This window comes from Pinus tabuliformis, chromosome 7 (genome assembly GCF_031772625.1).
Source record: "Pinus tabuliformis cultivar Carrire ecotype Pingquan chromosome 7, CPIR1, whole genome shotgun sequence".
NCBI classification, from domain to species: domain Eukaryota; kingdom Viridiplantae; phylum Streptophyta; class Pinopsida; order Pinales; family Pinaceae; genus Pinus; species Pinus tabuliformis.
The window spans coordinates 229,690,431-229,714,904 of NC_142293.1; the positions used below are offsets into that span (position 1 = coordinate 229,690,431).

A 24,474-nucleotide genomic window follows, 5' to 3' on the forward strand; every position below is an offset into this window, starting at 1 on the left:
TGCATGAGAGATTTTCTTAAGTATCTCATAGTAAATCTAACATTCTGAAAATATTTCTGTGGATTATTGACAAATCTGGCTACTTAGAGTCATAAATCTGTGAATGATGTAATTTAGCTTGTTCTTAGGGTTTTTTAGGGTATCATTTATTTTTTACATCTTCAAGTTCTGACTGTTTGTTTTCATTATTTTTCAGGTTGCAGGTACAGGTTTCAATTTTTCTAAAGAGGGTCAGCTATCTGCTTGCTGGGGTTTCATTTCTGCAGAAAAATTTTCAAATTTTCTTTTTTAGAGAGCCTCCTGGATTGTTGCCAAGTTTTAGTACTGTCATCTTTCAGCTCAGCTCCCTGTGTATCAACTCTTGCAGGAAAATCTAAAGCAGGGAATTTCAAATATTGATTTTGTGGAGAGCTTCAGTGGTTTTCCCGGGCAATCTGTTCACTGTTACCTGGGGTCTTCAAATTTGTTGAGAAAAAATACGAAATTTCATTTCTTCAACTATCCAAACCCTTGGACCTGCACTTCTCCATTTATCGTTGCCAAACCTGCACCCCTGCGTTATTCCTTTACTGCTCTCACATCCATCCCTGCAAACTGCAATCACACCCTTCCTTACGCTGCCATATTACGTCCCTCTTCTTTCCCGCAGCCTACTCTCTCATCACCTTCATCATCTGCGTGTTTTCTCCATAAACCCTCACCTCCTTGGCTCTCTCTATCGGCTTCATCGAGGGCTCAGTCTTCTACACGCAACTCCTTCCACACTTCTCCTCACGCTGCACACCTGCACACATTGAAGCACAACAGTTGCATTCTCCGCTGCTGTCAAAACATCTAGGCCTGCGTTCCTCTTGCCGTCGTCGGGCTTAGCTGCACTAAAACGCATTTCTCTCTTTGGTAACAGGTTTAATCGTAAGTATTTTTTTTTAATGCGTACGGTGGCTTGGTTTTGGATAAGTTTAGATTGTGTTTGATTTTTTTTTAGATTTTATTCAAAGCGTTAGATATTTAAATTATGTTTTGATGTATTAGGTTAGCATATAGTTTTACATTTCTTTTAGTTTAGTATTAGTTATATTTTATTTTTATTTTATTTTTTCTATTTTAATAAATCATAAAAAATAAAAAGTTAAAAAATAAAAAAAATCTCAAAAAAAGCAAATACGATTTCTTTCTTTTACGTTAGGATTATAGTTACATAGTTTTAGTTTTAGATTTTTATTTATGTAGATTTAATTTAGTTTAACGTAATTTCTCTTGGTTTTTTTAGATTTTGAATTAATTAGTATCATTTCGTTTTGACTTTTAATCAAAGAAAAATAATAAAATATAAAATATAAAAAGGCATAAAAGGTTTTTATTTTTTACTTTAGATTAGATATTAGATTTAATTTAGTTTTATTTGATTTTAGTTTTTGCTTTGCTTAGTTTTGTTTTATTTGAATATATATATATATATATATATATATATATATATTTGGAAATATTTTGCCAGATTCAGTCTTGGCTCAAGGATTTGTCATGTTTGCGATATATCTTTTCTGTTGAGGCTAAAATTTTGATGTGGGATTAATATTTATCATTTTTTATGTGGTTAAACATGATTATATGTTCATTTGAAGATTAGGTATATGAAAGTGATAACTGGTTAGCATTTAAAATTACGTGGTTATTTAAAGCATTTAATCTTTCGAATTTTAATTGCTGGAATATTGTTAGGCCATTGAGCATTTATCAATTATCTCGCATTTGGTAAAAGTTAGTCTTTGTTTGAGTTATTTGATGGTAAATGATTGTTAATGAGTTAATATTTCTGTAGCATTTGATAAATAATCATTTAATCATTAACTCCATAAGGCACTGGTCTATTAATTTCTAAAATCAATAAGTGCTTGTTTCCCCTTGTTGTGTCTCCCAACCCAACTGGTCCACAGTTGGTCATCCATTATTCCATAGGATCTACCCCCCTTAGCCGCGGGAGACGACTTAAACAAAGAGATCGGGGATTAGGGTGACAGCCCCCGGTCTGAGCGTTGTTGTGATAATTTGTGCGACAACAGACACCAAGTTGAAGAAAAGCACAACTTTTCATCCACAAACAAATGGCCAGACAGAAGTAGTAAACAGGACTGTGATCTAGTTACTGAGAGGATATTGCAGTAAACACCCTAAGCTTTGGGATAAACACTTGTGTTATGTGCAGCATGCTTAAAACAGAGCCAAACACTCTTCTACACAAAGATCTCCTTTTGAGAACTGTTTTGGTTTCACACTAAGGTCCCCTTTGGATTTTGTCTTTGGTAAAGATATCATGGTTGATGGACACAGTGATGTGGACAAGGCAACTAGGTTCATTGAACAGATCCAGGAGATCCACTAGGCAGTACAGGGACAGTTGGAAAAGCGCCAGGCCAAGTACAAGGCTAGGCATGATAAGCATCGGATGGAACATAGTTTTCAAGCTGGAGACCAAGTCTAGCTGTATATCAGCAAGGACAGGATGCAAGGTGAAGGTAAAAAGCTAAAGCCTATCAGGTATGGACCTTTTATGATACTTGAGCAGATTGGTGAAAATGCTTTTCGCCTTCATCTACCGGCTTACATGCACATCTACTCAGTCGTAAATGCTGATTGCTTGAGATTGTTTGAACCTTCAATGATTGAGGACCCTGAAGAGCAAAGTCAATTGCCTTCTATTGACGACCTGCTACCTAAATACCTCAATGAGTTGCAGGAAGACACAGTGTTGGACAGGAAGGTGAGGACAATGCGCAGGGGAGATGTTGAGTACCTCAAGATTGGGCTCAAAGGTTCAAAGCCGAGTAGCGCAAAGTGGATTGAGATTGGACAAGTGAAGAAACAATATCCTCACTTAGTCAATGCTTGAAAACCAACTTTTGGTGGTCCAAAAGCTTTTTAGTAGGGAGGCCGTGATCCGAATTGGATCCATAGAAAGACTGTCAAAGAACCATGACTGAATCAGGTCGAACAAATCTCTAAATAAATCCAAAACAGTATCAAAAACACCCTGAACCAGTGGCAATGGCAGCCGACGTGGAACAACGAGGACCTCGGTCAAAGTGCGCTGACTGAGGCCCATGGAGACCGCGCAGGAGGCCGAAGTAGCCCTTGGGAGCCCCGAAATGGGAAAAGGAAGAGGTTTTTGATGCGCGATTAGCGGTAATCGCGCATCGCTAGGCGAACAAGGCCGCAAAGGAAAAGGGAAAGCACTCAATCGCGTGGGGGAACCGGAGGACCGCGGGTGGAAAAGGAAAATCGCTAAAACACAATGGCAGGACCCGCGCTCTGGAAAACCGGCGGTTTTAATTGGGGCGAACTTGAACGATAAGAGGTTTTGGACAGGAGCGAAGCAATTCCATACACCGATCGACGCGTGGCAGGCGAAGGTGAGAGAAAACCACCGTTGATCGCGCGCTATCGGTCGAGCAAGTCAACCGCGCGTATGGCGTCGGATCTGGAGGGCCCAGAACGGACGCCTGAGATTACACCCGATGGAAAGAAGCAGAATCGACAGGGAATTAAGCCGCGTTTGAAGAGATTTGGAATCCGTTTGACCGCCACAGTGGAGGAAGAACGCATCCATGGCGTAACCGAAGAAACAAACCGATGAAGCATGCTAGCGCCATTTAGAGGAGGACAAGTGGCCACTCCCTGAGGGTTCGGGATGACGCCAAACATAGGGAACTCCAAGCGCAGCTGCAGAAGGCGAATCGGCACAAGCGGAAGGGGAACCGAACAGGCATAGGGATCGAATGGCTAAAGCCATGAACAGAGAAAGAAGATAGTCAGAGTCGAGGTAGAGATGAGTCCAAGCGACCAAGAGAGGCAGTGAACAGTGAACCCGGGGAGGAGGACTGAACACAAAGAAAAGTAAAGCTAAGCAGAAGAGACAAAGGGCCGAGCTGACCAGAGGCAGCATCAAGCACCAGAGAGCTTGAAGATTCAAGCCTTCCCATAGAGGAATCTGTCCGGACAGAGCATCGCATTTGGCTCTTTCCACTGTAGACCAAAAGGTCACAAAGTTGGTAGGAAGAAGAAGAGTCTGTGTACTCCAAGTGGCTTGGGGAATCCAAGAACCACCCTGCCAAGCTAAATCTGCTTCAGGAGAACTCATATTGAGTCCCTGTATTGTATTTTCTCTTCTTGAAGACACAATAAAACAAGGCCACCACTAAAAGTTGGACCGGAGACGTAGCCCTAGAGAATAGGGTGAACTCCTTATTAAAATTGCTTGTGTCTTTATGTTTGCTTACTATATTTCTCTGCTGTCTTTTCATTTTATTGTTTGTGTATTGACAATCTGATCGATCGTTGCTTCAATAACACAAAACACACACACACACCAGCACATGAGTCTGTAATACCTAAGTTTAATAAATCTTTAAATGATGTCACTCATAGGGTGAATATCAGATCATGTAGCCTATTTGGATTTTATTTCTATTCTAGTAGAGTTGAGGTAGAGGATATAGGGGCCATTGTATAGACCCTTCTACTTTTGTTTTTTATTCGATCTAAATATAAGATGTATTTTACCCAAAAAATGTGTTATGACTTATGTAATAAAGTCATTAATTTGATGTTAAGTGTTGAGGAGTTAACGTACTCTATGTACATTCCCCAACACATAACTTAAAAGTATAACTCACTGACTATTTAATCAAACATTATGCAGAACAAGAATAAATCATCCAAGTATCTTCTCTCTTTCCTGCATTATTCTCTCACAGAGTATTTGTTTAATGCCGAGGATCTATCAACCAATGAATTTTGAAAACCAAGCGTGCTTCTAAAACCATTAACCAGTAAAACAGGATACATATGTAAAACACGAGTCATGACCTAATATGCCATTTTAATGACCAGCATTCAGTACAATTCAGTTTCTAATATATGCCATACAAAAAAATAAAAGAAAATAAAGACGAATTAAAGGCACATACCTCAGAAAAGTAAGCACATTATATGGAATTCCTTCTCTAATGTACTCTTCAAAGATCAATTTTGCATTCTTTGAGTCTTTCCTGCTAACACAGGCTGTAAGAAGAAAATCTAGCCCCATTCGTGATGGTTGAAGATCCATATCTTTCCTCATGGCTTGGAGTAAAGCCAAGCCATCCTCCAAATTTGGTTTGTCTGTTTCACATATAAGGTAAAAGATCTGCACCACAAGAGCTTTTGTCATGGTCTCAATAACAACCAAGAACAGGAACTCAGAAAACTGAACAAGATGACATCAAAGAAATCAACCAAAATAAGCTACACAGTAGAAATACTGATCAGCATTGAACATGATAACATTAAAAAAGGCTGGAACCTGGTCACAAACAATGTCCACAAGAGATCTGTCCATCTCTTTCAGCTGCTGGAGGAGGTCAATGGCAGACCTGATTCAACATATAAAATGCCTTGATAAACGAAAGTAAAATAAAAATAGAAAATCACACAATGCCAACTAAAAGAACAGGCTCTTATGATTCTAAGAAATTTGCTTCTTGTGAAAGTGAATGCCACAAAGAAGTCATTATGCAAAGGTCTATACCTAAGCTGTTTATGCTTAATGCAGGAGAGCACTGATAAACTACAAGCGTAGCACCAATCCTCCTTATCTTTGTACTCATGAAGCAACTGAAACATTTCAGTGAATTTACCTTGCTTCCCAAGAGGCTCCTGTTATAATTACAGACAACCCATCTCTATTTTAGAATCTAACCCACGAATATGTATTTCTGAAAATGCCTGACAGTATAAAATTTGTCCCCAAAACTTATGTTGTATTATTTCATCTCTACAAACCCCATTATACATATCTACTTGCATGTGCTTATCAGAACCATATAAAATTGAGATATTAAAATGTATTAATAAGAAACCTGATTGCTTACTCACAATAAGGGACCTCATCGCTTTTGCCTCGGGAACGTCACCTGCTTGCTTTATTTCATCATATATTTCAAATGCTTCTGATACTCTTCCATTTGACATAAGTGCTATTATAAAGGCACTTTTAATCTCAGTTAAGTACTTTTCATGTTTTCTTTTATCCTTGACTATCTGCACCAAAATATTTACAACGAAAATACAAAAAGAATAATGTCAGATATCCATGCCAGACGATTGAGCATAGAAATATATAGTTTGCACTCTTGTACCAATAAAAAATAACCTGAATGAATCATACAACATTCCATATTGAAAAGGTTAAGAATTTTTATAATGCCTGTGATCTTAGGCAGAAAATACAGTGGTCACTGGTCAGTAATGACAAAAGATAAAGATATGCATAAACTCATATATATCATATCATGTTAAGTCTCATGGTGTTATTTGCGTACATTGTAAGCTCTTTAGATTCTCTTTGTCAAAAAGCATAATCACAACCCTTCATTTATGAGGCACAGATTGTTCATAGATCATTACCTACACCAAAAACTTTCCAAAACTGGATGTCTTTGGCATGCAAAGTCCCTGGGTCAATGTGATAGCATCCTCCCTCAATCTAGTACTAACATCGCTGAAAGGCTTGGTGCAATACCTTGTGGTTATTATCTATGTGATGTTGCAAGCCATCTTACTACAGTGACATATCCCTACATCTTACTTCAGTGGCATATCCCTATGTTGGGATTTTGTTCTACATTAATTCCCCCCACTCCTTCCACTTCCTAGTAATGCAATCAGTTAATGGATATTAGATAGCTTGCAAGCACAAATTCATTGATTATTGTTAATGTCTTAAATAAGTGGAAGCTTGTAAAGACACAATTAGCTTTATGCACCTGCAATGTATTAAATGATAGCCTAAGTTCTCAAAAAAAAAAGAAAGGCTGTTCTGATAAAATCAGGATGAATTAGAGCTGGAAGTGTGATGTGGACCCACCTATGAGACCACAAAGGTACCCACAGACAGTGGATCCAACAAGGTCAGAGCCCACATTAACCTCAAAATGTGCCACCCTAATATGACTTCCCTCGCCAACCACAACATGAACATGTTACCCTGTCACATCTAGGAGTAACTAGAGGAGACTTTCTCATATGACTCTTATCACATACAACAATTCCACAAATGAGATCCATGGTTCTCCACTGACAATTGATCAATGGTGGTTCCCACATTTTGCTCAGCTCACTCACATTTGATGATATGGTGCTTGACATACATTAAGTACATTATTTCCCTGCTTCATATTAAGTGTTAATGCCTTATGTACTTGTTATGAAAGTAATGATCATTTGTTGAGTCAGAAAATGGATCACGATGCTTTAAATTTGTGCCTTTTTCCTTGTTTCACCTTGGCAGTCATCATCATCTCCAATATAAGTGTTGTCACTCTTGGGTTGAGTTGTACAATCGGGGTGCTTTGAGAGGTGTAGCATATCCACATTCCTCCATTGGGTCTGCATAGGGTTAGCATGCCCCTTCCCCTTGCCCACACCTTGGGTCATGGTCTGGAATGAAGCCCAAAGGTTGATGCAGTTAAAAAGAAAGATAAAAGCATATATGGCCACATTCAACAGGAAAATGTACCACAAAATGCAAAGGATGGCCGGGACAAACACATTTAGCACATGGACAAAAGCCAATAAATGAGCTCTACCCCATTATCATAGCCATCACCCTGGTTCCTACAAGTTCTATGATCCTCCTTCATAATATAGGAACCCTTGATTGTCCCAACCCCTGGTGGGCAATGAACCGCCCCACCTTAAAAGGGTGTACTCCCTGCTATATCTTGTACATCATGCGCTTACCCCTTGAGCCCCGAGCAGTTAATCAAAGAAAATCATAAAAAAGCAAAAGACATATAAAGAAAGGTGGAAAAATCAAAGCCAAGGCACCTCATGTAACATGATTTCTCCCTCCTACACATTATAAACGCAAGTGTGAGCTTACCTCTTATTAGCTGCCCTTGTACCCCAACGTGTGACCCAGGGTTGCCCCTTCTCATGCCCTATTTCATTCACCTATTTGTCACATGTTTTGAAGATTTGGAAGACCCAAATTTCTACTGCAGCAACTGATTAAGTTCCTTCTATTTGTTAATTACTGAACAAATTATTTACTGCATCCTACAACAAATATCGAAACTAATACATTGCAGCCTTCACCAATTAAATTAAATGTGGAAACAAGAAACTGAGCAAGAAAGAAATACACAACACATGACACCGTTATTTTTGGACAAATGTCCCCAGAAAAACCCAATGCGGGAAAACCAGTGTAGCAGTTGAGGGTTTGTATTATTAAGCAGTAGTTTTTTGAATACAATCTTTGGATGCCTTGTTGGCTATCCAATACAGAGAATCTGATTGGCAGAAGATTAGTGAGAAATACCTCACACTATCATTGGCAATCCAACACTGATCTAGGCCCTGGATGGCTGGCCCCACGCTGGCTCTGCGCAGTCACTGCGTCAGCCTCTCTGGGGATCTGCATCACCTCTTCCCGGATCTCCTGCTGTCTGGAGCTTCGTTCCACTGGCTCTTCGGTCTCACAAGCCGACTTCTGGCACTGGAACTCAACTTCCCCGCTGAATTTTAGACTCCCTTTGAAGCTTTGCGCTTCCTCTTTCGGATCTCTCTCTGCCTCCTTTGCGATGTATTCCCGAATCAGGAAACTCTCCAACCGGAACTATCCCTAGCCCTCACTGCAAGAAATCACTTTGATCTTTTCTCTAGCAAATGTTGTGATACCCTCTCTGAGAAATTCAATCTCTTGATCTCTCTCCAATGTTGTTTTCCAAATGCCCATCGAAGTCCTTATAATCCTCCAGTTGAGTAATCAATGACCTAGATTAGATTCTAATCAATGGCTCAGATCAATTGGACTCGATCTCTATCTTCTTCTAGAAGTTTCACCCTCAGTTTGATTAATACCCTTTAATTATTTTAATTTCCTAAGTTTAGACTTAGGCATCCATTAAAAATAATTAATTATTTTAATAAAACTGTCTTCGGCTGGAATTTCACAAAATGATTTATGGGTATTGTGGAAAACATGTGTCCTAGCTTCCCTGCAAATTTTGAGGCTTAGATCACATCCGATGCTCGCGAGGAATGTGCTCTAGTAATGCAACCTGTTGAAGCATCACCGTTCTCTATAACATCTCCCTCTGCGCTACTGATGTCTGACATCGCTGCCCACCAACCACTACGCAAATTCTACCTCTGTACTGCTACTGACCCTTCCACTGCCAACACTGCATCTGTACTGCAACCCTCATAAGTTTTGCATTTGTGCTACTGCTGGCACTGCCACTGCAGTACTGAAACCTTCTCCAACTACTGCTGCTATTGCATCAACAATGGAAAAGCATCCAAAATTACTGAACAAGTGTTCAACATGATGCATCTGTTGCTAGAGCTCTAACTCTGCACTGACCCTCTGAAGCCTCTTAAGCCTCTGCGTTGCTGCTGACTCTACACTGCTACCAACACTACTCTGCGCTGCTCAGTCTCTGGTGCTCCTAGCCACTACAACTGTCACTTTGACACTCCTCTGCACCAACTGATCCTGGTCCATCCTGCTACTTCTGATCTGGGCTCACATAGCAAGGTATTGATCCGCGAGGTGGACTTCTCAAGGATCCTTCCCATTTGCAGTTCTTTCGAACTACAGTACTAGATCACCCACCTCTCCCTTAGAGGTATTTGGGTAATGATGGCAAACTCCTCCTCCTCGATCTTTGCGAATGCAGCCTTCAGATCATGCTTCTTGTCCTTGTCTTTCTTTTTTAGAGGAAAATGTGTAGCATAGTGACCAAGTTCACCACACTGGAAGCACTTGATCTTCGAGACACTTTTCTTCTTTCTTCGCTGCTCCTGTTGCCCCTTTGAATCAAGGGTTGCATTCTCTTCCTCCTCCTTAGGCTTCGTCCCACTGTTGTTGTTTCTATCAAGTTTGCACTTAACTAAGTCTCTCCTCATTTCTTCCTGCTAAAGAGCAGCCCACATTCCTTCCCAATCCGACAATCTCTCTCTGCCCAGGATACTCTGGACACACACTTGCCATTCTTCGGAGACTAAATTTAGGGCCAGCCTCACGATCTCGGTAGGCTGAGGTGTTGGCCCCACAACTGCCAACAAGTCTCGGATTTCCTGAAGCTTCGTTAGGAATAGATCAATGCATTCCCCCTTCTGCATCTGCGTGGATCTCATCTTCTTCTCCAAGTACATCTTCTGTTGTTCAGAAGATCCTTCGTATAACGTGGCCAATGTTTCCCACATCTGTCGAGCAGTATCCTTGCTAGCAATGTGACACACTACGTGATCTCTCACTCCGTCAAGGATCAATCGCTTGGCCTTTTCCATCTCACCCTTGTACTTCTTGAGCAAATTTGGATTCGCGGGTACAACTACCACACTGTCGACATAAGATTTGAGATCGTGCTCATTTAGAAGGCATGATATCCTTGCCTTCCAGACCACATAGTTGGATGCACCCTCCAATCGATCCTGATCTCTTAACCCATTAGCTGCCATCTCTGCCAACGAAATATCGAACTACCTCCTCTCTCCTTTGTGCTACTGCTGGGCTGGCCTACGCACTCCCTGCAGAAGTTAGTAGATCTTCTCCTTTCTGTTGCTGCTCTGCAATAGACAAATCGAATTCCCTAGCTAGGAATACTCTGAGGAAGAAATTCCCTCAACAATGTCTCCTTCTTCCTTCTGACGCTTTTCTGCCCCAACAACTGCTGCAAAAAACTGTGTCTCACTGCAAAACTGCTTCTCTGTTGATGCTTCTGCATTGCTCCCTTTGACATTGGCAAACTTCGATATATAAATTTCTCTCTGTCCACTCACTCAGAGAGATATTTTCCCACGAAAATTTTGCCTTCCTAGCCTGGACTGCGCAATCCCTCTAGGTATTCGATTTGCTGCCTACGCAACACTTCGACTTCCCTCCTCTTCAGTGCTAGGCTCTTACGACTCTACTCTCTTGTTTCACCTACGCTCTGATACCATGTGAAGATTTGGAAGACCAAAATTTCTACTGCAGCAACTAATTAAGTTCCTTCTATTTGTTAATTACTAAACAAATTATTTACTGCATCCTACAACAAATACCGAAACTAATACACTACAACCTTCACCAATTAAATTAAATGCAGAAACAAGAAATTGAGCAAGAAAGAAATACACAACACATGACAACGTTATTTTTGGACAAATGTCCCTAGAAAAACCCAATGCGGGAAAACCGGTGCAACAGCTGAGGGTTTGTATTATTAAGCAGTAGTTTTCTGAATATAATCTTTGGATGCCTTTCTGGCTATCCAATACAGAGAATCTGACTGGCAGAAGATTAGTCAAAAATACCTCACACTATCACTGGCAATCCAACACTGATCTAGGCCCTGGATGGCTGGCCCCACGCTAGCTCTGCGCAGTCACTGCGTTAGCCTACGCAATTCTGAGTCATCCTCTCTAAGGACCTACGTCAACTCTTCCCAGATCTCCTGTTGTCTGGAGCTTCATTCCACTGGCTCTCCGGTCTCACACCCCGACTTCTAGCACTGGAACTCGACTTCCCAACTGGATTTCAGACTCTCTTTGAAGCTCTGTGTTGCCCCTATGTGAGCTTACACTACCCAGCATAGCCTCTGCGCTGCTTGGATGGTGGCCTATTTCTCTTGTATTAACTTGTCCATTTCATTCTCCATCTCTTTTAATTGAGCATTTAACTGCAGAAGGAGGTCCATCATCTCATCTTTTTGGCTTTGACTCTCTAGAACTTCCTTGGTCTATGGATGTTCAAAAGGAGGCAATTTTAGTTGCTTCTTCAATGCAGCAATGTCTTCATTTTTCTTCTTTAGGAGCTTTTCTGCTGCCTTGATGCCATTTGGATTGTAGCCTATCTCAATAATCAATTCTTCTAGTGACTTGATTCTGTTATCCTTTGCTTGTGAGAATGCTTTCTCTAGCTTAAACTGTGTTGTGATATTGTCTAGAGAATTTTGAAGTTTTTGTACACTCATAGCCTTGTTGGTCATCGTTGAGTATATCATTTCTCTTGCTTGCTTATGAAATTCAATATGATCTATGGGATGAACATCCCTGGCCAAAACTTCAAATTTTGCCTTTCTGTAATCTGCTGATGACTTAGGCTATTGTACTGTAGGCTGCAAAAAGGTCATTTGCATTTTCCCTGTCTTAATGTCAAAATGTCAAATTATGGTATGTTCTATGCTTAGAGCAATTTACTTATTTTTCTTCTTATTAGCCACAGATTAGCAATCACATATACATTAAGTAAAGTGTAGATAGAACATTAAATGATCAACAGAAAACAAGCCAAGACAAGGGACAAAAGATGTGGCGGCTAGCCAGGGACAAACCCCAATGCGGGGAAACCCTTTGATCAAATCTTCTTTTATCTTCAATAGTTCAGCAGAGAAATAGTACAAACTCTGAATTCTATAATTTTATATCAGCAGCAGAAAACCCTAGATCAACAAAGTCAAACTTGGTCAAACTAGCTGAAATTGACCTCTAAAACACTTGGTCAATTTCCGATCAACTTGTCCTCGAACAGCCTGAAGAAACAAGCCTTGAATAGGCCCAAAAGTTCAGCCAATTTGCAGATTTCTGAAGTCAACTACAACCCTAAACTAGGGTAGTCAATACCGGTCAAACCAAAGGTTAGATCACCTCTATTTTCATGCCAAAAATTGCGGCTTGCCCAAGAGAGGCAACCATACCCAATCCGCACTTCTGGAAGGGAAACGTTAGTCAAAGAGATGACCTTCTGCCCCAGCGTCCTTCTTTCTACATCTTCTTTGCCCTAGGACGTCTTCCTTTCAGCGACACGTGTGAGAGAGAGAGAGAGGCTCCTTTTATGCGTAGGAGAGAGAGAGAGAGAAGATGAGTGAAATTGAATTGTCCAAATGAGGAGAATTCTCCTTGTATTTGTATGCAAACGTTGAGGTTGAATAGACATGACTATTGGGCTTCTGAGCCTACATAAGTTTGCTGGCCGACCTTGACAATTTGTCCATAATCAAAATAAATTCATATCTCCATAAATACTTATCGGAATCAAATGATCTTTAGATCAATCCTACACCTCTCAATGAGAGGAATCTAGGAAAAATATCCGAAGCCAAAAATAAGGTGATCCACATGGAGTTTGGCCCTAGTTGCCAATTTTAACACTCCCTCTCAACTAGGGAGAACTTCATCTGCGATCCGTCAGACCGTCACTGCTATCCATCCATCAAATGCACTGTCCTGTATAGCTTGACCCCACTCTGCTCTGCTCTGCTCGAACTATGAAGAAGAAGAAATGATCGAGGATGTATCATACCATCCTCCACTAACCTGAAGTCAGTCTCAGAGTGTGAACCACTCTTACTGATCCCAGATCAATGGAGGTCATCCTAGCATAGGGAGTATGGTAGATACATCGATCCATCCATCGATAGCAACTATGGTCCCCGTTGACCACTACGTGTCAATGACCCATAGTAGTACACCCCCTTTTTTCGCAAAGGGATAGCGCTTGATCAATCTGTCCTTGATCCTCACGACATTCATCATTCATCTTTCATCTCTCTCATCTTTTCATTTAAGCCGGCAATGACACCATTTTTTAGCACCGTTGCTGGGGACAAAGTTTTTCTGTCCTTGGTTTATTCGACATTCATCATTCATCTTTCATCTTTCTCATCTCTCATTCGAGCCGACAAAGTCAACATTTTTTTGGCACATCTCATCTTTTCCGCCGTTCATTAGCCTGTCGAACGGCCAAATTTTCCTGACGTCATTTGATCTTTTCATCGCCCTATCTTTCGTCATCTCGTTAATCATTTCATCTGTACCTTTAGCACCTGGACATCTCGGTTCGTTTCTTGTTTGGGTGGTGACTCCATTTCTTTTCATTTATTTTTTCTCAGACAAGAATCCCTCCCTTATCTCCAGTTGTTTTAGCCCTTTGGATATTAGAGTTAGATTCATGCTAAAGTGGTGACTCCACTTCTTTCATTTCTACTAGAAACTCACTTCTTCTGGATCTCTTGATTTTCTTGAGCAGAGGTCTCTCTCTATCATCCATTTGGTCCCTCATTATTCATCATGGATTATTCGTTTACCCCATGTCATTTTACTGATGTTCTCCATGATATTTCGGAAGTGGCCATTCATAAATTGTCTTTGTTCTCGGGTGGTGATTCAGTCGCTGTTAGAAAGAATCTATGCAGGTTTTCTTGTATAATGCTCATCTATTGTAGTTCTCCTCAGTATGATCATGAAGACGTCAAAATGCGTCTATTTGTCTTTTCTTTAGAGGGTGATGCTTTGAATTGGTTTAATAATTGTCCTGAAGATTCTTTCACTTCTTTACAAGACATCGTTCATGCTTTTAAAGATAGATATGGTTATCAAGATAGCTCACCTTGTGCCCCTAAAATTATGCAACAGAATGAAAGTGATTTTGCAAAGGATCGCGCTGTCGATGAAAGATTTCAAGACAATTCTCCATATCAGAATGTGCCATCCACCTGTACCATCGCAGATCAAATCCATGACAGTGGAAAAGCAGGAACAAGTTGTCAAGTCAGTGTTGACCATGAAAGGGAAAATTAGAGGCAAATTATAGAGGAAATAATGCGGCTGGTAAAAAATATGGAGATTAATCAAGAAAAGTTTGTAACTGATTACGTCAATGATATGAGAACTTTATACACCCACTTGGAAAAGCGAGATAAGGAGATGAAAACCATGAAAGCTAATCATGATAGAGAAATTAATTCTATGCAAAACAAGTTATTAACTATGGATGAAGAAATGACTATCATGACATTCAATTATAATAATCAGTTGGTTACCATGCAAGCAAATCATAAGAAAGAGATAAACTCTATGCAAAATTTCTTGATGACCATAAAGGAAAAGAATGAGAAAATAATAAAAGGTATGGAAGCTAGTCAGATATGTCTTCAAAATAAGTTATTGAGCATGGAGGAAGACCATGCCAGGGAAATCAGTGTTATGAAGGTTGAACACTCTAGCTAGATGGATGCCATTACAATACAAGTAAAGAGATTTCAACAGTGGTCAGAGGATGAAAGAAACAAGGAGACGTCGATAGATCAAAAGCCTCCTTATCTGTTGCAACAAGCTCCATCTTATTATGAGGAGGTCATTTGTTCCATTGAAAAGTGGTTAATTGAAGGTGATCAAGATAAAATTAAAAACAATAAAAATCAGATGCAAGATGAAGAAAGACATGTCACGCATATCTTACATACTTCATGTGAGAGTTTTGAAGCAGAAGGTTCCATGTCATCAGTGATACAGCCTGCCACAAAGAAAAAATGCAAGAGAAAGAGAACGAGAAAACAATTTGATGCATCAAATAGTCGTAAGCAGCTTGATTTTCGGATAGGAAAAAGTCCTACCATATGCAAAATTGGACATGGCACATCCGAGAAGTAGCCGACAGATTTCCCTGAAAGCAGGCAAATGCTCAGTATACACTATATTGAACGTATCTGATGCCATGGGGTATCTTCTGTATTTCTAACCCTACTCCTTGTCTTTTCAGCATTTCATTTTTGTTTTAGGATTAGATTTACTTTTTATGTTACTAGATAGTTAATAAATGAAGAACTTATACATTTCTTGTGCTTAATGTTATATGATGATTTTTGGATGGACACTACTTATGTTTTGTTGCGTGTTGCGTGGATGCAGATTTTGGATTCTCACATTCCTACAGTGCAGCAACGTGTTCCCAAATAGAGCCAGATGTTGACCACTATGTGTCAACGACCCATAGCAGTACACCCCTTTTTTTCGCAAAAGGGATAGTGCTTGATCAATGTGTCTGTGCCGTCCGACTATCATTATCAACCTAATCATGTTATTTTGTAAACCTAGTCTGCATGTGTAAATTGTAAATAATCTTAGCAGATCTGTGTCATGTATGTAATTGCCTAGGTAAACCTAATTTTCCCGTGATGATCTACATTCCGGAAGGTTTTTTGTCTCACCGATCCATGATCAGCAGAGTTTTCCTTCAGCCTTACCCCAAAGCTGGAATGGATTTTGTCATTAGAATCTTAGGGGAGTCCTAGTGTGTTAGATTGAGTCTATGTAAAAGTGATTTGGGAATAATCCTAACTATTTGGTTAGGTTATTTTATTACAAATTGCTTGATCTGTTGAATTATGTTTATATCATAGAACTGGGTAGTCTATGAGGGTCTATGTCAAATGGGGTTTCCCCCTTGAGATGTAAAAATGTAAAAATCTTGATGTGAAATGTCTTGAGGGTTAGAAAAATAATTTATCCCCTCATAAGTCCTAAGTCCTAGGTCCTAGGTAATTTTAAATTTTCCAAAGGCTAAATTCGAGGGTCCTTTAAAAAAATTAAATTTTAAGAGGTCCAGGGACTAAGGTTAAATGATTATTTTGCTAAATTTTATGCCCTTGGTCCCTAGGGTTAAGTCAAAGTCAAAATTTTGAGGAAATTAAATAAAAATTAATTTTTTGAATTAATTAAAATGCATTTAAATGATAATTTCGAATTTCCTCATTATTTTAATTTCGATGGATGAGATTAAAAGATTTTTTGATCCTCATCAACGGTCGAGATCGCTTTGACAAGGATCACTCGAACTAGCCGTTGGGAAATTTTTCTTTAAATAAGAGGTCAATGGTCAGTTGAGATCATTCGATCTTGGAGTCATGTGCTAAGTGAAAGCTCTCTTGTAATCGTTTTTCATGTGCAAATAAAGAAAGACTTTGGGGTTAATCTCTGCTGGTGTTACTCTTCGGAAAAATGTTGTAAGATGTTTTATTTTCTTGCATAGATTTACTTTCAGCCATTGATGTTAGCTTAAAGAAAAGTGATTTACACATAGGTATCTTGTTTGATCATTAAGGTTTGAATGATAGTTTAATTTCTGAATATAATGGCAGGTATCTCCATTAAATCTGAATTTCATTGTTGTTTTCTCTCTCTATGTTAATGGTTGAATTAAGTTGTGTAGGAAATCCTTGATTTTGAGATCATTGGGCATTCGGGAAAGTCTTCAGTTGGACCAGTCAACTCCCGGATAGCATTTTCTCAAGAACCCAGTTGGTTTTTGATCCTGGACTTATCATTAGAACTTCCGTTGTAGATGCATGAAGGGTTTTCTCTGGAGCACCTCACCTTAAATTTAAAATTAAAAAAAAAAATATGTGGCATACTGACAGATCTGGCTATTTAGAGCTTTCAACCTGTGATTACTGTAATTATTTAGCTAGGGTATTTAAGGTTTCATTATTGTATATTTTGTTTCTGGGCATTTTGCTTTTATCATTGTAGGTACATATCTTGAAAATTTTTCGGGGTTTTCATTAGACAAATCTGAAGTAGGGTGATTTAAAATTTACTAGAGAATTTGGAGGGTTTTTTGGTCCTTCTTTCTGCTGCTGCCTGGAGTCTTCAATTTTCAGAGAAATTTCGAAATTTTTTAAAGGGTGTTCACTGTCCAAACCCTCACGCAGCTGCACATTGTTTTCATTTCCTGCCTCCTCATTGCCTGCATACGAAACCCATCCAACCCTCAAACCCTCCATACTCTGCGTACTGGCCAACCCTCTCTCATTACCCGTTGTTCTCATTCAATCCACAGCCATCACGTTGCCTGAGCCCTCAGCTCATCCTCCTCTCTATCCACACAAGTCTTCATTCGATCTAGACGTCCACACCTATAAGCTCCCTCCTTGCTCCTCGTTCTTTCTGCCTACAGCTCCTGCAACACATTTTTGCCCAGCTCTCTTTCTCGCTGCCACAATTTCGCTGCCCGATACCTGCAAACCGCTCATTGAACCCTCATTTGCTGCCACGCTCCCGACACTACCCAGCAATCTCATCCTGACGCTAGCCATCTCTGGATTTCTGCGTATCCGTCCAGCTCTTCCCTTTTGTGGCTCCCTACGCTACCAATCCATTCCTGCAATCCTCGAAGCCTTCACACTGCCCATTGCTATCTCCTTCATCACCAGCGAAACCCTCAGTTCTGCCCTTCGATTCACCTGCATGCCACATTCTTCCACGCTGCTTCCGGCGTTACCCTCTCTCCTCCGCAACCAGCTCTGCACGCAACCTCCATCGACCCCTCACGTAGAAAATTTGTCATCGTCAGAAACCCTTAACCTCGTAGCCTCCTCTAAACCCCTCTTCGTTTCCTCCCTCATCGTCGTCGTCCAGTCGCTCATACCTGCAAACGCATAATAGAACAAATTCGATTTTCTTTTATGTATACGGGTTAGGTTGGTGTAGTTTTAGGCTCGGTTTCATTTGATTATTTTTTTTATTTTCTTATGACTTTCGAAACTTTAATTTCTGATTAGATCTTCCATAGTTTCGACTTGCCATTTTTCAAATTCGATTTTGTCCTTTTGGTCATTGGTTTGGTTTCAATTAAATCAAAATATATATATATATATATATATATATTTTAGGGTCCAAAAACATTTATAAAAAATATATAAATTTTTTTGAGCAATTTGGATGCGTTTGGTCATTTTAAACTGAAAATCTTGCATTAATTCTCGCTTAGCAAAAGGATTTTCTAAGTTTGTGGATTTAAAGCCTTTTGTGCTAAGGTTAAAATTTGAGGGAAAAGATTTTTATGGTCTCAGTATTTTATCATTTCACTATAGTTAATGTGCTTGAACTCTTATATTTGAAGATTAACTATTGAGGGTTGTAAAATTTTCCTGGATTTGGTTCTCTAAGCATACATCTTTTAGTTATGGGATTAAAAGTGGTGAATCATTAGCTTTTAAATTTCATGGTTGACTAAGGTATTTGATCTTTAGAAATTTTATTGCTAAGGCATTGTGCATCTATAGAAAATCTTTCGTTATTGCTTGAATTATATAATGCTCGTTACATATTAGATATTTTACAATTTTTTCAAGCAATCATTAATTATTTCGTAATCAGCAGCAGCTAATTGATTACTCGGCTCATCGATTCCGTAAGGCACTAGTTGTAATCATTTAAAATTCAATCAAATTCTAAGTCTCTCTAAGCCTTAATCAAGTATTCGATTGCTTCGTTGTCTCCCAAACTGGCTGATTCACAGCCTGTTTTCTTTTATCCCATAGGGTCTAACCCCCTTAGCTTGCTATAGGGAGACAGATTGAACAGAGAGATCGGGGATCAGGGTGACAGCCCCCGGTCTGAGCGTTGTTGCGGTGCTTGGACACTCTATGCGACAACAGTCCCTATCCTCATTTCCCTACTCATTGATCAGATGAGAGGTACTACCCATGAGTCCCAGATTGCATGGGTAGGATGCCTTGATAGGAGAACTAATCATCCTGTCCACAAGAGAACGAATCATCCTATCCAGTGGATGCCACGGAGAACTAATCATCCTGGCCTATAGGAGAACTAATCATCCTGCTCCACAGTCGCCACGGAGAATGAATCATCCTAGCCCACGGGAGAACTAATCATCCTGTTCCACAGTTGCCACGGGGTGTCACAGGGGAAGGTTGAACCTTTACCCTGTACATAGTGCACCACCAGGGGATGGTGAGTCACCCTGTGGTCACATGTCGCTCCACGAAGTACCCCGCGCCCCCCTGGAGCTCCCAGAGCTCAATACATCATACTCGACCCTCATAAGAGGGTCTCTGAACGACACCAAGTCGTTCTCGGAAAGTCAGGAATTTGACCTTTCCTAGGGGCTTTGTCAGAATGTCGGCGACCTGTTCATCTGTATCGATATGTTGGAGCCTAATAGCTCCTCCTTGCACCATATCACAAATATAGTGGTACCTGATATCGATATGCTTGGAGCGATCATGAAATACACGATTCTCTGATAAACGGATCCCGCTCTAGTTGTCACATAGAATCGCGGTGGCATCCAATGTAAATCCAAACAGCTCACTGAAGAGCTTTCGCAACTAGACTGCCTCACAAGAGGCCATGCTAGCAGCAATGTACTCTGCCTTAGCGGTGCTTAAAGCCACCAACTTCTACTTCTTGCTCATCCAGGATATCAAGGCAGATCCCAAAGAGAAACAACACCGGAAGTGCTCTTTCGGTCCACCACACTACCTGCCCAATCAGCATCAGTATATCCAAGTAGTCTCACATCTCTAGCAGTGTATCTCAACCCATGAGTGATTGTGCCACGAAGATATCTCAACAAATTCTTGGCACCTATCCAATGTGAGTGGTGAGGCTCAACCATATGTTGACTCAATGTGTTGACTGCAAAGCATATATCCGGACGGGAGTTCACCAATAAAATTAATGCTCCGACGAGTTGACGATACTCGGTAGCATTTCGTAAAACAGGTCCGGCAGAACTACCGCTTAACTTCTTGAAGTCAAGCTCCATCGGGGTAGTTATGGGTTTGCAGTCCACCATGCCAAATCTCTTCAATATCTTCACCACATATTTTCCTTGAGATAGGAAACTCTCCCCTGGTTTCTGCCAGACTTCCAGTCCTAGGAAATAGTGCATAAGTCCTAGGTTTTTCATCTCGAACTCAGAAGCCATCTCCCTCTTACATTCGTGAATGAGAGGGTCTGCACCTGTTAGAAAGAGGCCATCAACATATAGCACCAGTATGAGAGGCTTGTCATCTATAACCTTAAAGTAAAGGTTAGGGTCGACTTCACTCCTAGTGAATCCCAACTTCATCAAGTAGCTATCGATCCTCTAATACCATGCTTGGGGTGCTTGCTTTAGCCCATAGAGGGCCTTCTTCAACCTGCACACATGAGATTCTTGATCATAAATCTCAAATCCTTCGGGTTGCTCCACATAGACCTCCTCTTTGATCGAACCATGTAAAAATGCAGTCTTGACATCCATCTGATGTAGGTTCCATCCTTGTGAAGCAGCAAGGGATATGATCGAGCGAATAGTGGTATATCAAGCAACAGGTGCAAATATTTCGTCATAGTCTAGACTCTATACCTTCCTTCTGGGAGAAGCCACGAGCGACAAACTGAGCCTTATACTTTTCCGCACTTCCATCAATTGCATGTTTTATCTTGTAAAGCCATTTTGAAGTGACAACTTCTTTGTCCTGGGGTCTGGGGACCACATCCCAAACATTGTTTTTCATAATGGACTCATATTCCTCGGTCATAGCATCCTTCCATACTTGATGCTTGACGACATCTATGAATGATGAAGGCTTATTTTGGATGATCGTGCTCATGATGGTCAAGTATCCCTGATACTTGTTCGGCTTCTTACTTTCACGAAAGGTTCCTCGGGGTGCAATGTGTCCTTCAACATCATCAAGTGTCCCCCTAAGCCATGAAGGCCTCTTCCTAGAAGAGGAAGGCTCTTGCGAAGGAGGATCAATAGGATCCATAGGTTCTTCCACATCAAGCATCGTCTCATCTTCTTTTTCCCTCGGTTCCCCGGTGTCAGCTTCTTTAGATCCCCTTAAAGTAGGAAGATTGTCTACCTTGCTAAGAGTCATATCTTCGTCAAAGGTGACATCATGACTAATCTCAACTTCCCTTTGACCAGCTACATTGATTCTATAGCCCTTAGTATTTTCACTATAGCCCACGAAGATTCTATAACGACCTATCTATAAATATAGAGAACACAAGAATGATAGCAGGCATACGATGCATGCATATGATAGCTACATATGCATGTGTCGCATACACTGCATTAGTATTTATATACTAAATTAACTATAAGTATCAAATATCATGACACTTCTTCGAATAGAAGTTCTACTCACCCATTAACACCCATATTGCTTAATGTATCATGATTAATGGGTAAATACTAAATTTAAAATGTATAATGTAAACATAACTATAAGAGATATATGTTAAAAATTAAGCTAAATCCTAAAAGATGGCTATATAATTATATATTTTAGATTACTAATAGAATTATATTAATAAATTAATAAAATGATTAAAAAAATATAAATAATAACTTAATTAAAGAAAGGGTACTTAGTATAACCTTAGGATCTTTATATTAAAAGAAGTGTTTTATTAAATCATAAAAGAAATATATTAATTACGTGACATGGAAGGGTGTCACGAGGAGGCAAAGCGGTGGGAGGGCGGCCACCGCCAAGAAACAAGATATAAACCACAGAAAAGAATTTTGGAAGGGAGCCGGGAGGAAGAAAAAGAACGAAGGAAGGGGATACTGAAGAAGTGAGGATATCCATAAACTAGAGTTACCAACAGAAGAAGCGCGGATTGTTTTGAGGTTTCTAGGCACGGGGAAACAATCTGCTTCAACTAAGAAGCTTACTGGACTGAGTAGCGAGGTTTTGCTCAGTTAGGCTGGGTGGTTTCGGTCTTTTGGTAACCGAAGCAGAGTAGCTTGAGGCATCATCAACCGCAAGTGCACAGGTAGGTACCCTCATCAATTCTATTAGTTAATTTGTAAAATTTCAGGAAATTAATCACAGGCTCATGATGAAAAACCCTTTACTGTATTTACAATGGCTTTACAGACCTTAAATTTTGGTATCAGAGGGAGGTAGCTCAAGACCAAAACATTATATAGCCAAAACATTAATAATCTAAAATATATAATTATATAGCCATCTTTTAGGATTTAGCTTAATTTTTAACATCTATCTTTTATAGTTATGTTTACGTTATACATTTTAAATTTAGTATTTACCCATTAATCATGATACATTAAGCAATATGGGTGTTGATGGGTGAGTAGAACTTCTATTCGAAGAAGTGTCATGATATTTGATACTTATAGCTAGTTTAGTATATAAATACTAGTGCGGTGTATGCGACACATGCATATGTAGCTATCATATGCATGCATCGTATGCCTGCTATTATTCTTGTGTTCTCTATATTTATAGATAGGTCGTTACAGATTCCTTTCTTTCCAGATGCACCCAATTTATTCCTTTTCTCTTTCAGCACATGAAAATATACAGGGCTTCCAAAAATTCTAAAATGAGATACGTCAGGTTTCTTACCGGTGAACATTTCTTCAGGAGTCTTGGAACCCAATGCTTGATGAGGGCATCAATTTTGTACATATACGGAGGTGTTTGCAGCTTTGGCCCATAGAAACTTTGGAAGTCTTTGATCATGGAGCATAGCATGGATAGCTTCCACAATTGTACGATTCTTCCTTTCTGCCACACCATTCTGCTCAGGAGTATATGGTGTAGTAGTCTCCCTCTTAATGCCAGCCTCTTTACAAAAGTCATGAAACTCATTGGATTCATATTCAGTCCCATTATCAGTCCTTAAGGTCTTGATCTTCATTTCAGTTAGATTCTCGATCAAGGCTTTGAAGTGTCGAAACCAGGAGAACACTTCATCCTTCTTTTTCAAGAAGTATATCCAATTCTTGCAAGAATAATCATCTGTAAAAGTGAGGTAATATAAATATCCTCGCAAGGAGTTCACAAGCATCATATCGGATATGTCTGAGTGAACCAACTACAATATATCAGAGGTCTTGCTTTGACTTGAGGGGAATGGTCCTCTTTTGAGCTTTCCTTCGGCACATCTTGGACATACACCTTCTTGCTCTAATCTGAGCTCGAGCATCCCGATCACCACTTTTCTTACATCGGGTAGAACTTTATAATGAAGATGAGAAAACCTCTGATGCCATAGTTCAGACTGAAGAGATGTGTCACAAGACACGACACCCAGCGGACTTCCACAGACCTAATATAATGAATCAACTTGAAACCCAAGAATAAAAGCATCTTTAAAGTTCTTTTTCCATACACGTACCTTGCCATCGGTGAAGGCCACCTTGTGCCTTTGTCTTCCATTGCCGAAATGGACACCGAGTTCCTTTTGAGATCAGGTACATATAATACATCTTGTAAGTGGATGGTATTACCCTGATTCAATTGAAGAGTGACATTTCCTACGCCTGTCACGGGATATTTTGAATTATCTCCAAGAACAATTTCCAAGTTGGTTTCCTTCTCTATGAGATAATAGAGAGCTTCTTTGTAACCAGTGAAGTGCTTGAGGCACCACTATCAATAAGCCAATTTCCCAGCGAGTCGAGGGGAGCAATAGTAGATAGAGCTGTTGGTAGATAATATTCATCTTGCTTATTGTTAACAGTGTTAGATTCATACTTGGAATTTCTTGCCTTCTTGAATGGTTGTCCTCTTCCTTGATTTCCAGCACTTCTTTTACCTCTTCCATTTGACCTGCCATGCCTTTGATTGCCTTGAGAGGGATTTTGATCATCGTCCCGATGTGAGTCCCTTTTATCAAGGCACTCCCTTGCATAGTGACCCATTTTATTGCAATTGTAACAACGTGCTTTTCTTCCACCTTTAGGTCCAACTTTTCCTTTGAATTTAGTCCCGAAATTGTTTCTTCTTTTAGTATGAGAAGAAAAGGCAGAGAGATGACCTTTAAGTATGGGCATTTCTTGCTCTTCCATCCTCGTTTCTTCTTGAATGCGCCTGGCCATTAATTCCTCAA

General features: G+C 39.9%; 1 protein-coding gene across 2 annotated transcripts in view; it reads right to left on the bottom strand.

The window, feature by feature from the left end:
* LOC149246690 (pentatricopeptide repeat-containing protein At4g21880, mitochondrial-like) overlaps positions 1-24,474 on the bottom strand; it is a 474,640-nt gene that overhangs the window by 43,613 nt on the left and 406,553 nt on the right. For both annotated transcript variants that reach the window (XM_089457999.1, XM_089457998.1), the window contains exons 11-14: positions 5,911-6,075; positions 5,564-5,691; positions 5,339-5,408; positions 4,965-5,182 (exon numbers count right to left, since the gene is read on the bottom strand). In XM_089457999.1, the coding sequence (XP_089314125.1) occupies positions 4,965-5,182; positions 5,339-5,408; positions 5,564-5,691; positions 5,911-6,075 (581 nt within the window). The remainder of the gene's footprint in view (positions 1-4,964; positions 5,183-5,338; positions 5,409-5,563; positions 5,692-5,910; positions 6,076-24,474) is intronic.